A 14,144-nucleotide genomic window follows, 5' to 3' on the forward strand; every position below is an offset into this window, starting at 1 on the left:
TCAACTCAGTAAATACAATACAAGGAGTCAAAGGAATCTTCAAACCAGGAATAGTGAGTATAAATTTATCGTTTCATTTTGTTTTTTGCTCCTTGACCAGTTGAAATTGTATTGCATCATTCGTTGTATTTGTAGGCAGCGCCAAAAGTCAATTGCTGTAATTTTTTTTATGCATTGAAAGCAATTTACTACTTATTAATTTTGCATCACTCAACACTTTCTACAATTAATATGAATTTCATGAGCGATTGACCATTTTATCATTTTAAGAAATAGCCTATGGGCCTAACGCATGTCCCATCGCACTGTGTGAACTTTATTTGTTCTTTATTTCACTTTGTAGGCGAAACATGACAACACGTAGTAAGTCGGCACTATATCTCCTGGGTGAACCAACTACTGCAGTTTCCAGCACCCGCCTTGCATCAAATGGTGAAGCACTAGGGCTTTTCTGTCATCATCATCTCAATCTTGGACTCACAACACGCCAAGCATCATTGTATGTGATTGAAGAGGTGACAAAAGTCTGGAACATTGCTCGTATTCCAACTTGCCGGAAGGATCATGCCATTGCCAAGTTGGAGCTACTGTATAAGGAATGGTCAACTCTGAAAAAGCACAAAACACGCTAGTCGGAGTCGCATACATCAAATGAAACCCAATTTTGTGGCAAAATGAACGATCTCCTTGATATCGCTCACGCTAACGCTGTCACGATGATAAAAATCCAGGAAGATCTCGAGTTTCTTGCCGCACAGCAGGAACCTGGTCGACGAGGTTATATGGGCTCAATCGACACAGCACTGGTAGCCAAGGAAGAACGGAAGGCAAAGCATACTGAGCTGGAAAATGCTAGAAGAAAACGAGCAAAGGACCAATGGGCTCAGGCTTCAGCCAGTGCAGTGTTGGATGAAAAAGACTACATCAGTGAAGAAGAGCGCATCGATGATGATGGTGAATTCAGTGCGCATAAGTTCTGTACTCCACCAAAAAAAAAATAAGAGCAACGAAAAAAGTAATAACACCTCAGTTAGCTGCTGCATTAGATCGCACCAAAATGAGCGACAGGAAAGCCACTTTCGTCATTGCTGAAACTGCTCAAAGTTTGGGATATGACATCAGCGACCTCAGTATAAACCGTAGCACTATAAAGCGTGGACGTGAGAGATATCTGTCGGAAATTGCAGCAGCTTTGAAGAACAATTTGTCAAGTGATGTACCGTTGACAGTACATTGGGATGGCAAGTTAATGCAGGATCTTTGTGGCAAAGATCATGTTGACCGCCTTCCAATAATAGTTACAGGTTTTGGTGTCTGTCAGTTGTTGAAGGTAAGCAAGATGGTTGGTGGAACAGGAAAAAATCAGGCGTCAGCGGTAGTCCAAGCACTTCAAAAGTGGAGAGTCCAAGATCGTGTTATTGGAATGTGTTTCGACACAACCAGCTCAAATACTGGAATTCACATTGGGGCCTGTGTTGAAATTGAGCGAGCACTTGGCAAGGATTTGCTGTACTTGGCATGTCGCCATCATATAATGGAGCTGTTGGCCGGAGCTGCATTTACAGCAAGCCTTACCCCCTCGTCTGCCCCAGAGGTTCTGCTTTTTAAAAGATTTCAGCAGAAATGGTCCGTTTTGGATCAGACAAAGTATGAGACAGGCTCAGAGTTGGGTGAAATTCCGTACGCAGTGAAGCAGGAAACACTGGATGTCGAAAGTTATATACTCACTCAAAGTCTGGATGTTCCGGTCACAATTTAAGCTCACAGCATTTGAAGAGAAAGGCCTCCGTAAGATGTGCGTCTTCACAGTCATCATATATTTGAAAGCCTGGTTCACTGCAACACTGGCTGCCAGCGCTCCTCGTAATGACCTTCAACTGCTTCAGAATCTCTACAGCTACAGGCAGTTTGACGAAAAAATTGCCATAGCTACTTGCAAGAAGCTTGAATATCACTTGTGGTATCTGTCGGAATATTTAGTGGGCCTTGCCTTTTTCGATCCAAACGTTTCATCCGAGACAAAACGAAACATGGTGGATGCACTACAGTCCAAACAATCTGTTCAACCTGGTCCAAAACGAATCATTCTAAAAGCCAGCGAGTCATCGCAACACAACTTAGAGGACTTCGTAACTTCAAACACTCGTGATCTTCTCAGCAGTCTCCACATTGGTTCTGATTTCTTGTGCGTGGACCCCGAAACATGGGAAGGCAGAGATGATTACAAGCAAAGCACAACAATTGTGAACAAACTTCTGGTCACAAATGACAATGCTGAACGGGGTGTAGCCCTTGTGCAGGAGTTAAATAAACTCATAACCCATGATGAGGACCAGTTCCAATTCCTTCTGCAAGTTGTGGCTGATCACCGACGTCGCTACCCGGATTGCCTCAAGTCAACACTGCAGGCACAGACTGTCTTATAGGCCTGCTAATTTAGTCATTACTGTGGTGATTTTGAACATTGAACAATTACAACACACTACACTAGTAATACTATATCTCTACACTGCCATTACATTAACTATGAGTTACAAACACTAATAAGAATACTGTTGAACTGTCACTTCAGTCAATTACTCTTTTCGGAATAATCGTAATCGGTGTTCATGTTTGCTATACCCTATAAAAAGACAAGCTGGGCGACCTCACAACACTGTCTGATTGCATAAATATTTTTTGCAGGCTCTCTTGTTACCCAAAGGAACATTTTAAAAGGGTGGGAGCTTAACATTTCGAAAAAAAAATTTTTTATTGCTTTAAGGACCACCCTAATACACATAGAAAAAAAAAACATAAAAAGAAGTAGACAATTATTACCCTGAATACAGTTAATATCTTAATGCACACAAAAATTGAATCAACATATATCTTTTTACATCTATAAAGATATTAAAGTGTAATTAAACATACTTTGTCAACCAATAATTTTGAGCAGTAGAAGCAAAAGCATCTCATAATCTTTATGGTCATTGTTAAGAATCCAATATGGAAGACAGGCTTTGAAAGTTCAATATGACCAAAATGACCTGGACATTCAGTCATGTTACCAGCACATGTTTGACATCGAGTCATTCTATCAATAGTACCTTGACGAGGATCCATTAGACCACATAGTTTTGGTTTGCCTGCTTCCATAGTTTCAGCATAACAAATTCCACCATCAGTAACAGACATACGCCTCTGCATAAAAATTTAAAAGAACTATTATTTACCAAAAAAAAACATTTAAATTTAAAGGGAAACGCACACGCACACACATATGTATACATATATATATATATATATATATATATATATATATATATATATATATATATATATATATATATATATATATATATATATATATATATATATATATATATATATATATATATATATATATGTATACATATAAATATATGTATACAAACATATATATATATATATATATATATATATATATATATATATATATATATATATATATATATATATATATATATATATATATATATACATATACATACATATATATAATATATATACAAATATTAATATATGCAAATGATTTAAACTCAATTGAGAATTTATTTTTACGAATAAGTTTAGATATTTTGTTTGTGTGCGACAGATCTAGTATTAACTTATTTGTTTTATTTGATAGAGTTAACTTAAAATATAAGATACACACAGGCACAGATATAACTATGATTCAAGGAGAAGTATTCTATTATTTACTCACTATTTCGTCAGGACTGAGTACACCGAATTGAACTTTTTTCACCAATCTCAGTGGTGCACTTGAATGTACTTGGGTTGTGGGACCTGGCATTTTGTTTTTAAATTTCTAAAACAGGGGAATCGTTACAAGTAATAATGTATAATTTCACCACGTGGTGGTTTCTGACATGCTACGCAACAGAAAACAGTATATAAATCAATAGTGATACTCCAATCGAGTGGCTATCTACCTTCTCTTTGAGATCGCGCTTGTTTAGAGCGCTTTGAGTGTGATGGCAATTTTTTCAGTATTTATAAAAAATCGAGTCTTTGCGGGAGGCAAATTACATGACCGTTGTACTGAGCGGCCCCATTAAAAGTAAACACAATTACTTTGAAGAGGGGAGGGGAGGGGGGGATCAAGACTTCATAATAAATGCATACAAGAAACCCTTCATAAAATTACTCAACGCAACTTTTTTAGCGAATAAAAAACTATAACATTACAATTATTCATTGAAAAATTGTATTTCGTTATTTATGAACATATTGCCCTACGGGCATTTGTTTTTAAAAGTTACGTTCTAAATGTCTTCTAAACGTTTTTTAAACGTCTTTTAAACATTCTTTACGTAAGAATATTTAGAAGACGTTTAAAAGACATTTAAAATATATTTAGAATGTAACTTTTAAAAACAAATGCCCGCTGGGTGTATTGTGTTAAGTTTGAAAATGATTTTTAGTCAGACTATCAAGTAAAGAAAAGTTCTTTATGTAATTTCAGTCTTTTGTTATGAACATGTCGACAGCCTAAAACAAACGTGGCCAAAGTCATTTTTTTACATTTTGAGATAATCACAAAAACCATTTCTTTCAAATCAAACTTGTTGAAATCCAACATAAAGTAGGTTCTGTTCAGGCCCATCTTTAGGTCATCCTGGCCTCCTTAAATTAAGGGCTGTTGCCTCTCTAGCCTGCCCTCCCACTCACACACAAAAATCCGTACTTACACACAGGGTTTTTTTTATACGTTTTACATAATAAATACTTATGTATAAGATCAAAAACCAACGAGTAAATGTGGTGATTATGATGAAGTAAGGTTATCCAAAGCATCGGAAAATCAAATCTTTGTTTTCTACATATAATTAAAACACTTCAGCAGGGTAAAATAAAATATTTCTAAAGTATACATATTTTTCATCTAAGTCACATTTTTACATTCATAAGTTAATAAATTAATTTGTTATCTTGCAGCCGCTCTCTAAATCAATAAAATGATCAATCACATCTTCCACGTTGATATTTTCTAAAAGGATATTTTCAATTTAAAAAAAGTCTAGAACTAACAAGCGTTTCTGTTCACTAATAGTGATCTGAGCAAAACACGCATCTGTATGTGCAGACAATCTAGTCTGTGAGAGACTTTATTCCAGTTTTAATTTCAAGACTTACCAGCAATGCATTGAAGACTCAAGACTCAGCTACTGTAAGATCAATCAAATTCAAAGAATGGCTGGCGCATGGAACATAACACCCGAGCAGCATGCTTAACTCTTCACAAATGTTAGCTGATAGATAGGAAGTGCTACCTATACCTTGGTTTACATGAGTGTTTATATATTTAGCTAAAAACGGGTTGTATTCAGCTAGTAAATCTAATTAGCAAAAAAAATTTCCATTATGACATAATCCAATTTTCTATTCTGATCCACGAAATGCTCCGATGCGTTATACCTAAAAAAAAAACAAAAAAACTCGTTAGATTTTTTTTTTAAATGTATAAGTAGATATGTATATATAACTAGACAAATAGGTTAAAAAGATAAATATAATTAAACTTTACCTAAATATAAAGAAACTTCCACCCGACTCAACACATTTTGCCAATATTCTTTTTCACTCTAAAACTGGTTAACGATATCACAATATCGATAAAGATATTACGATATCACGATATCGCAGTCAATCCTGGAAATGCATTCATAAAAATAGAGATTGAATTATTAAGTTCAGCAGGTTGCTGATGCTCATTGATTGCCTTATGAGCAACTTTCCAGTTGCAAAATTCATTCTCGTTCGCCAAAGAACTCTTAATTTTCCCGATAAAGAAGCAAGGTTTGCAATAAGCACTATCGTTCTAAGCAGAATATGTCATTCAATTGCGTTCTCTATTTTCTTCATTTCCTAGTTTTCAAACAATCAACTCTTTTAAACCGCGTTGCAAAGATCCAGTATTGTCACCGGTTTCAGACCCTAAAAAATCAGTGTCGTTTTACAGCTCTATTTTGCTGATTTGTCGTGATGAATTCACTCAGGCCATTATTTTGACGTATTTAGTCGGAAGGTTCAGTAGAAAATACTTCAACGTTCTGAGCTAATTTTTCATTGCGCACACTTATGGAGTCCACGGTTGCTGCCTCTTTATTAAGATCTTCATCACAAATCAACGAGTCCCGAGGAGGCTGCTGCATGTGCAAGAATCCACCACCTTTTTGAAAAAAATGTTGTCAGTGAGTTATCGTTATCCCTGGTTTACACAATGCAGACAGGTTTTCTTACTCCAACATAAATTCAAAAAAATTACTTGTTTTTCTAATTTGTTTTTGTGCTGGTTCTGTTATCACATATTATGTGATAACAGAAACTAATTGAAGAGCGTTTTTCTTGAATGCGTTAAGTCCATTTTTTCAAAAATTGAGTTTTTTCAACATTTGAATTTTTTATTGATAAACGTACAAATCTAGCAATAGTAGTATCAATAAAAAATTTGTTCATCATCTTTGCGATAACAAAATTATAGATATTAGAAAAATCTTCGCCGGGCAATTAGTTTTATGTGTTTTTCTCAAAACAGTAAAAATGTGACTTAGCATCTTTTAGAAAAAAGCTCTTCAATTATCACAATTTTTTGATGTGAAATAAAACTAGCTTTATGTTGAATTTTAACAAGTTGGTTTTGAAAGAAAAAGTTTTTTATGATTATTTCAAAATATAAAATATTGACGATGTGCAAGTTATGAACAGTTTTCAGTTTTAACAAACTCTAAAATTGTCCATTGTTTGAATCAAAAATTCTCATTATAACATTGTTCATTGTTTGAATCTAAAACTGTTCATTGTTTAAATCTAAAATTCACATTTTTCTCAGATGCCATTAACTAGTGTCATAGATCAGTGAGAGAAAGCGATTTGTCGATTTTTATTTGAACTTTTATGAAGTTCCATTTGTTAACCTTTCCCAAAATAAAGTTCGTTCAGCATTTTTTGTTGTGTTTTTTTACATGTTGAAGCATTGACAATGATATCCACATCATCATTTCATCTCTGAGAAATGTAAAAGCATATCTCTAACTGACACCATAAATTTAACATTGAATATTTAAATTCGTTAACTCTTTAACAAATTAAAATTTAAGCTAATTTGAAATCTTTTTTAGTTTTTTTCATTTTAAGTTTTTTCTTCATCTAACTAAACTCAATCCAAAATTATCCACCATTTAATAAACGTACTAAACGTACTATAAGATACAAACTCAATTCAAATTGATCAATTGAATAAACTTTACCATAATATATATAATATATATTATATATAATATATATGTATATAATATATATAAAATATATATATATATATATAATATATATATATATAATATTTATATGTAATATATATATATTATATTTATATATAATATATATATATATATATATATATATATATATATATATATATATATATATATATATATATATATATATTTAATATATATATATATATAATATATAAGTTATAAACAAAAACAAAGTAATAAACTAAGATTCTTTATAGGGTTGAAAGAACCATGACCTATATATTATCAAAACAGGGGCGAATCTAGGGTACGTCTAGTATGTCTGTAAACGTACCCAAAAATAAAATTAAATCCAAAAAAAAAAAAAATTAATATAATATTTGCGTATAAAAATAATTTTTTGCTTAACCGTCAAGTAAATTAGATTTAACTTTTAATTTCGTTATATAAACACTTATGAAAAAGAAAAAATAATAATTTTTGCTTCTTGTTTAGAGTAAATAGAGTTGCTTCTTGTTTAGAGCGGTTTTTCAAGTTTAAATAAAAATATCTTTTTTAACTGGAGGTTAAAGTAATAATAAATAAATAATATTCGATATTATTAATATATTAATACTATTAATAATAATATTAGAAGGGTCAATGGACGTAACCAATATTATTTTATTAAACGATGAAAAAATTTTCTAAGTTTTTATATTTTTTTTGTTTTAAAAGTAAGATCAATTTGTTATAAGAATTTTTGGACGTATCCAAAGTAGTACACCTTAAGTTAAATTTTAGTCAAAATCCTTTTTTTTTGCGATAATCAGGAGGTGAAATATGTTTTAATAATTAATACATGTCAAAATAAAGCAATTGACGTACCAAATATTATTTTTTCTAATAACTGATCTTTTTATTTAGTTTAGTTTTCAATATTTAAATGATTTTGATTAATAAATAAATTGATTTTATTTATGAAAACACTGTCGGACGTACCATTTGACTTACGCCCTGAAATATATAAGGTTTATTATGATATTTATTGTGTGAGTGTAAGTGTGTATATGTGTTTATGTATATATGTGTATGTGTATATATTTATGTATGTATGTGTTCATGTGTGCGTATACATATATATATTTATATATGTTATACATTTTTTGTAACATTGACTTTTATTATTATTATTTCTATTATTATTGTTAAATTTTGATAAACATTAGAGTTGTTCCTTATTATTATTGTTTTATATCATTATATAAATATATTCCTAATAATTACTACTATCATTCATATTTTATTATTATTAATATCAATTTAATTTGTATTTACTTTATATTATTATAATATCAGTTATTACTAATATTATTTTTATGTTATTACTAATATTATTATTAACCTGTTATTATTACTGAAATTATTTTAATTTATAGTTATTATTTATATTATTGTTGTTGGTATTATTTTTGTGGTTAACATCGTTATATAACTTTTACAGTTACTATTAGTTCTTTCTTTTCTTGAAACTTTCACCTTTTATCTTACTTTACTTTTCTTTTTATTATCATTATTTATTATAATTAAATTTGATAGGTGTTTACTTGAGGTTAGTATCATTTCTATTTGTAAATATCCTTGATGTAAGATCTTTCATTCAGAATAAATTTGATTTGATTTGGTTTGATTTAAAATGTCTCTTAATTTTAGATGTTATAAGTAAGGCTGTCAAAAGTCGCGAAAAAGCTTGCCCAGGTGCCCGTTGAACAAACGGGCGGGTACCCGTTAAAAAACAGTATTTTTTATAAAAGTTGTACTTATAAAAAACAAAAACAATAAAAACGTCTCAATCAATGATGCCATTCATTTAAAATTTCACTTAAGTCTAAACTTTGTTTTACATTAAGCGTCGAGGTTTCACAACTCCCAATTACGGTTAAGAAAGACTAAAATGTCTACTGTTTTGGGTGCCAATGATGCACGCCATCGATTGACCACATGTCCAGCTGTTAAAAAAGCGCATTCTGCTGGCACCGAAGTATGCTCATGCTCTTGCGAGCCAAAATAGAAAGCTTTGGGTAACGTTTGGTGTTATCTCACCAAAACTCTAAGATATTTCCGTTGACATTCAATGGCGTTTCTGAAAGGTAAGACCTCAATTCATCCATATGTCCAAACCCTTCGTTGGCAGGCACAGCAATGCTAGTTCATCAAAAGCATTATCTTTCGGTAAGTTTGGTTCTAAATGATCCCGTGCTCGCTTTGACATCGGTTCTTCTACTACTACTTCTATTATTCTTCCAATACTGGCATAACAATAGCTTCCACTTCAGCTCTAATGGCGGAGTATGTTTCATTTCAAATAGGGTCTTCGAAAAATTTTAAAAGCTTTTAACGTGGATTCAATACAGATGCTACTGGTCCAGGTAGTACACTGAATCCTTCCGGATAATATCGCTTTGTTATTTCAGTAGCAATGGCTGCAATTTCTGCAATTATTGGCAGCAGTGCATTCGTCTGGTTTTGCTTCTCAAACTTTTTTTTGAACAATAGACAACAGTGGATGTATAAGATAGATATATGTTAAACGATATTTTCAGCAAAAAATGCTTCTTACTTATCTAAGACACCATATCATCAGGTAAAAAAGTGTTTTGGAGAAGTTAATAATGACAAAATAATTTAAAAATTTTAAACATTTTTCTATTTTTTCTACTTTTGATGAAGCTTCTGACAGTTAAAGTAAAGAACAACTATTATTAATTATATGGTTTGTTGATTCAAATGGTGTTACTAGTAAGGATTATTTTATTTTTTGGTAAAAAGTATTTCAGATTCTTCTTTATATATCATGAATTGCAGAGTTCATTGATATGATTGTGCTAGAGCAATTGATGGTCACACTAAAGGTTTGTCCTCTTGTATTTTAAATCTGAATGAAAAAGCTGCATATGCCCATTGCAACAGTGATAGACTTAATTTAGCTATTTATGCCTCATACAAAGTGCAATATGTCAAGTACCTTTTTGGCAAACTTTAATGAGGTATCATACTTCTTAAACTTGTACGTACCAAGCAACAAATGTTAGAAGAGCATATTGAAAGTACCCTTCCCTTGGCAGTTAAAAAAACAGTTAAAACATTTTTGCAGAACACGTTGGGTGGAAATAGTTTACTTTTGTTTTGGATACTTTTCAAGAATTTTGTGCTAGTTCCTACAAAAATGATTTCAGAAGTTCAATTTTTACGTGACACTAGAAGGGCTTCATCATATCTTTTAGTGACTTTTATGGAACAGATCTACTGAATTACCATGCTTTAACCTTGTGAGCGTCATTTATGCGAAGCCTTTTGGTTAAATTTAAAAAAGTGATTTATATTTTAATATTACTGAGTTGTTAAAAGTGATAAATTTGCTGTAAAAATATTAAAAATTTACTAGCTACTTTTCCATTGACTTCATGTGAGTGGACATATTCATTTTTGCGCCTGAAAAATTATATGTAAAGCCATGGTGCCAACAACACCGATTTGGTGTTATCATTCTTTATATATAAAATGCTGTTGTATTCGTTATATTAGCAAATGCTTTTGTTTTTTGAATTGATTTTTTTCAGATTTTATGTATTTATCAGCAAGATTTAATAAAATGAAGATTTTAAAATTTACTATTTATTAACGAAATGGGGCATTCAGAATGCGTCTCTAAATACCTCTTTATGTAATTTAAAATCGCATATTATAATATAAAAATATTTTATTATAATTTGTGTTATTTTACAATATATTTGTTACAATATAACTATAAAATTTTTCAATTTGTAGTTTATTTTAATAATGGTAATGTGAAAATATAGTTTATAATAATACATTTGTAAATAATGTGCAAATATATAACTTTATAATCTAAAAGTAAAGTGCTCCAGTAATAGCCTTGCATATTTTTAAGTGAAGAAAGTCTCTTAAAAGAATAACTTTTATTTATATATATATATATATATTAGGGTGGTGGTAAAAACAACTTATTTTAAAAATGTCAGCTGACAACCCCTAAATGTGTTTTATATAATAAAATAATACTGGATTTAAAAAATTTTTGAATAAAAAATATTTTTACCGGTGCCACAAGGCCCTTATACATCAAACAGGTTCCTAATATTATAAAAAAAAAAAGTTTTTCAAAAGTATATCATGTTGGGTCTCAAAAGAAGCAAAATTTAATAAAAATTCTAAAAATAACAATTATTTTATAAAAAAACTATTATTTAAGATTTTTTTGAAATTATAATTTAAAAAAATAAACTTTTTTCATTTTTAGTTAAAAGGTCATTTTTTTTGCAATAAACTATAAAATAACAATTTTTTTTTTAAAATAACTGTTATTTTTGAAATTTTTATAAAATTTTGCTACTTTTGAGACCCAACATGACATACTTTTGGAAAACTTTTTTTTTTATAATATTAGGAACCTGTTTGATGTATAGCCTTGTGGCACCCGTAAAAATATTTTTTATTCAAAAATTTTTTAAATCCAGTATTATTTTATTATATAAAACACATTTAGGGGTTGTCAGCTGACATTTTTAAAATAAGTTGTTTTTAGCACCACCCTAATATATATATATATATATATATATATATATATATATATATATATATATATATATATATATATATATATATATATATATATATATATATATAGGATAACCTGGGGCAAAGCGAGACACTCTCAGGGAGAAAGTTCATAACTTGAGAAAAATCACGTTTCACAACAAGAAATTTTGCAGGCCACTAGCACATTTTGTGTCTAATAATCTCTTAAATATTTGTGGCAATAGGTTGTTGCATTGGTACATAATTAAATTCAAAATGGCAACAACAACCCTGTCTCAAAGTGAGACATTTCATTTGAAGAAAAAACCAAGTAGAAATATAATTTTCAATAAAATTAAAGCAGACATTTCATAAATTCGATCTGATTAAATATAAGAATGCAAATAAAAATTTCAAAGGTATCATTTTATAATGTAATTTCTCTAATGCAACTCAAAATATATGAATATATTAGTAAATCTACTTGCATAAAAAAGCAATTTTTCTTTTAATCAAAAAACATAATAGGAATTAAAAAAATAATACCAATAAAATATCCAAAGCTTCATGTTAGTCAAAAAATTTGAATAAAATCTATTCACATAAAAAGCAACATCATTTAATGTACAGTTTTCGTGTACCCAAACAGGTTATCCAGTCAATTTGGGTACCATTGCACCATTTCCCTTGACAAACTGGACAAAACCATTCCTCTTAATTGTTTACATCTTTTTCAATCAAGCATTTCTTTAATTTTCTTTTCTTTTTCTTTTTTTATACTTTGTTTAATTTATTGTCATTGTTCTTTTCCAGTAAATTTTTTTTCATTCTTTTTTTTTTTCCTATTGTTTTTTTCAAGTAAAACTTTTTACCTATATGGAGAACTAGTTATAATCTGAGATTTTTCAGCTAATTTTCTTTTTGGAGGATAAAATTTTGAAATTTGAAGTATGTCGTCAAAAGAACTTGATGAAGTAACGGTGGTCTCTGAAAAGCTTTCAATTGGCTTTAATTTATCATGACTCAATTCTAATGTAGTCAACTCTGGCTGCCATAAAATTTCACTTTCTTTTTTATTATCACGTTCAGAGTGAATTTTATGAGGCATGGATAACCTAATTTTATTATTATCATCGCTCAAAGATGTCCTTCAACATTCATTTCCTAACAAATGTCAATTAAATGAGACAATTCCAGTTGCTCTAAAACTTGAAGTAGCATTTTCCATATTAGCCATATTATCTTAAATATGCTTCAGTAAAAATTTCTATAAGATTTTCTGTTTGTATACATCTTCCTTAATGGTTTCATATTCATCTCATATATGCTTGATTAAAAAAGGTTTTCAAAGGCTTAAAAAATCCACGGTCCAATGGTTGAAGTTTATAAGTTGCGTGTGGTGGTAGCAATAGAAAAAACAATCTATCATCACAGGCATAGTCTATAAGTTTTAAGCTTTTGGTATGAGAATGATGACCGTTAAATATAAGTAAAACTTTGTTGATCAAGGTGCATCGTACATGTTTAACAAAATGTTATATATATTCAAGAAATAAATCAGTATTAACCCAGCCATTTTCTGAGCATCCTTGAATAGTTTCAACTGAAGAATTATCTGTAAGTAAAAATTTCTTTTTTTTGCACTTAAATATCATCATGGGTGGTACATAATGACCAACAGAATTACATGCATATAAAATTGTTGTTGCAATTCCTTTTTCCCCACTTGTCACTGATGAAACACACCATTTTCCTGTAGATGAGATAACTTTTAATGGCATATGGACGCATGACAACCCAGACTCATCACAATTAAAAATTTGATGTGGCTCAAAGTGATATTTATCTAACAAATTCTCTAAATTATTAAAATAGATTTTAATATTATCTTCGTTCAAACCAAATACTCTGTTTATAGAAATTGCTTCTGGTTTTCTTAGTGATAAATCAGAATGGTGTTTTAAAAAGCCTCGCACAAAGTCTTCTGCTAATTTACAATCTTTATTAAAAGGATTTGGAATTTTTTTTGCATAACTTAAATACTATTAATCTAATATCCATCATTGAGAGACCATAAAAGGAATTGTCCATATTTTTATTATACTTATTTAGATCTCGTTCTTGGTTATCAGAAAGCACTTTTCTAAATCTTCCAAGTAAATTAGTATGTAAACTACTTTCAACTTGAAATTCAAGTGAAGTCTTTTTAACACGCCGATGTAGTGAATCTTTTGGCACACTAGAGTTTTTACAAGCTTTTCTTGAAGACATTTGCTTCAACTT

The 14,144-nt window shown here is 30.2% G+C and overlaps 1 protein-coding gene across 1 annotated transcript in view; it reads right to left on the reverse strand.

The window, feature by feature from the left end:
* LOC100204515 (DNA-directed RNA polymerase II subunit RPB1) overlaps positions 1–4,029 on the reverse strand; it is a 47,819-nt gene extending 43,790 nt beyond the window's left edge. The window contains exons 1-2 of the mRNA XM_065787756.1: positions 3,728–4,029; positions 2,914–3,183 (exon numbers count right to left, since the gene is read on the reverse strand). Coding sequence (XP_065643828.1) covers positions 2,914–3,183; positions 3,728–3,817 — 360 coding nt within the window. The 5' untranslated portion in view covers positions 3,818–4,029. The remainder of the gene's footprint in view (positions 1–2,913; positions 3,184–3,727) is intronic.
* Positions 4,030–14,144: the final 10,115 nt, after the last annotated feature.

This window comes from Hydra vulgaris, chromosome 01 (genome assembly GCF_038396675.1).
Source record: "Hydra vulgaris chromosome 01, alternate assembly HydraT2T_AEP".
Lineage (NCBI taxonomy): Eukaryota > Metazoa > Cnidaria > Hydrozoa > Anthoathecata > Hydridae > Hydra > Hydra vulgaris.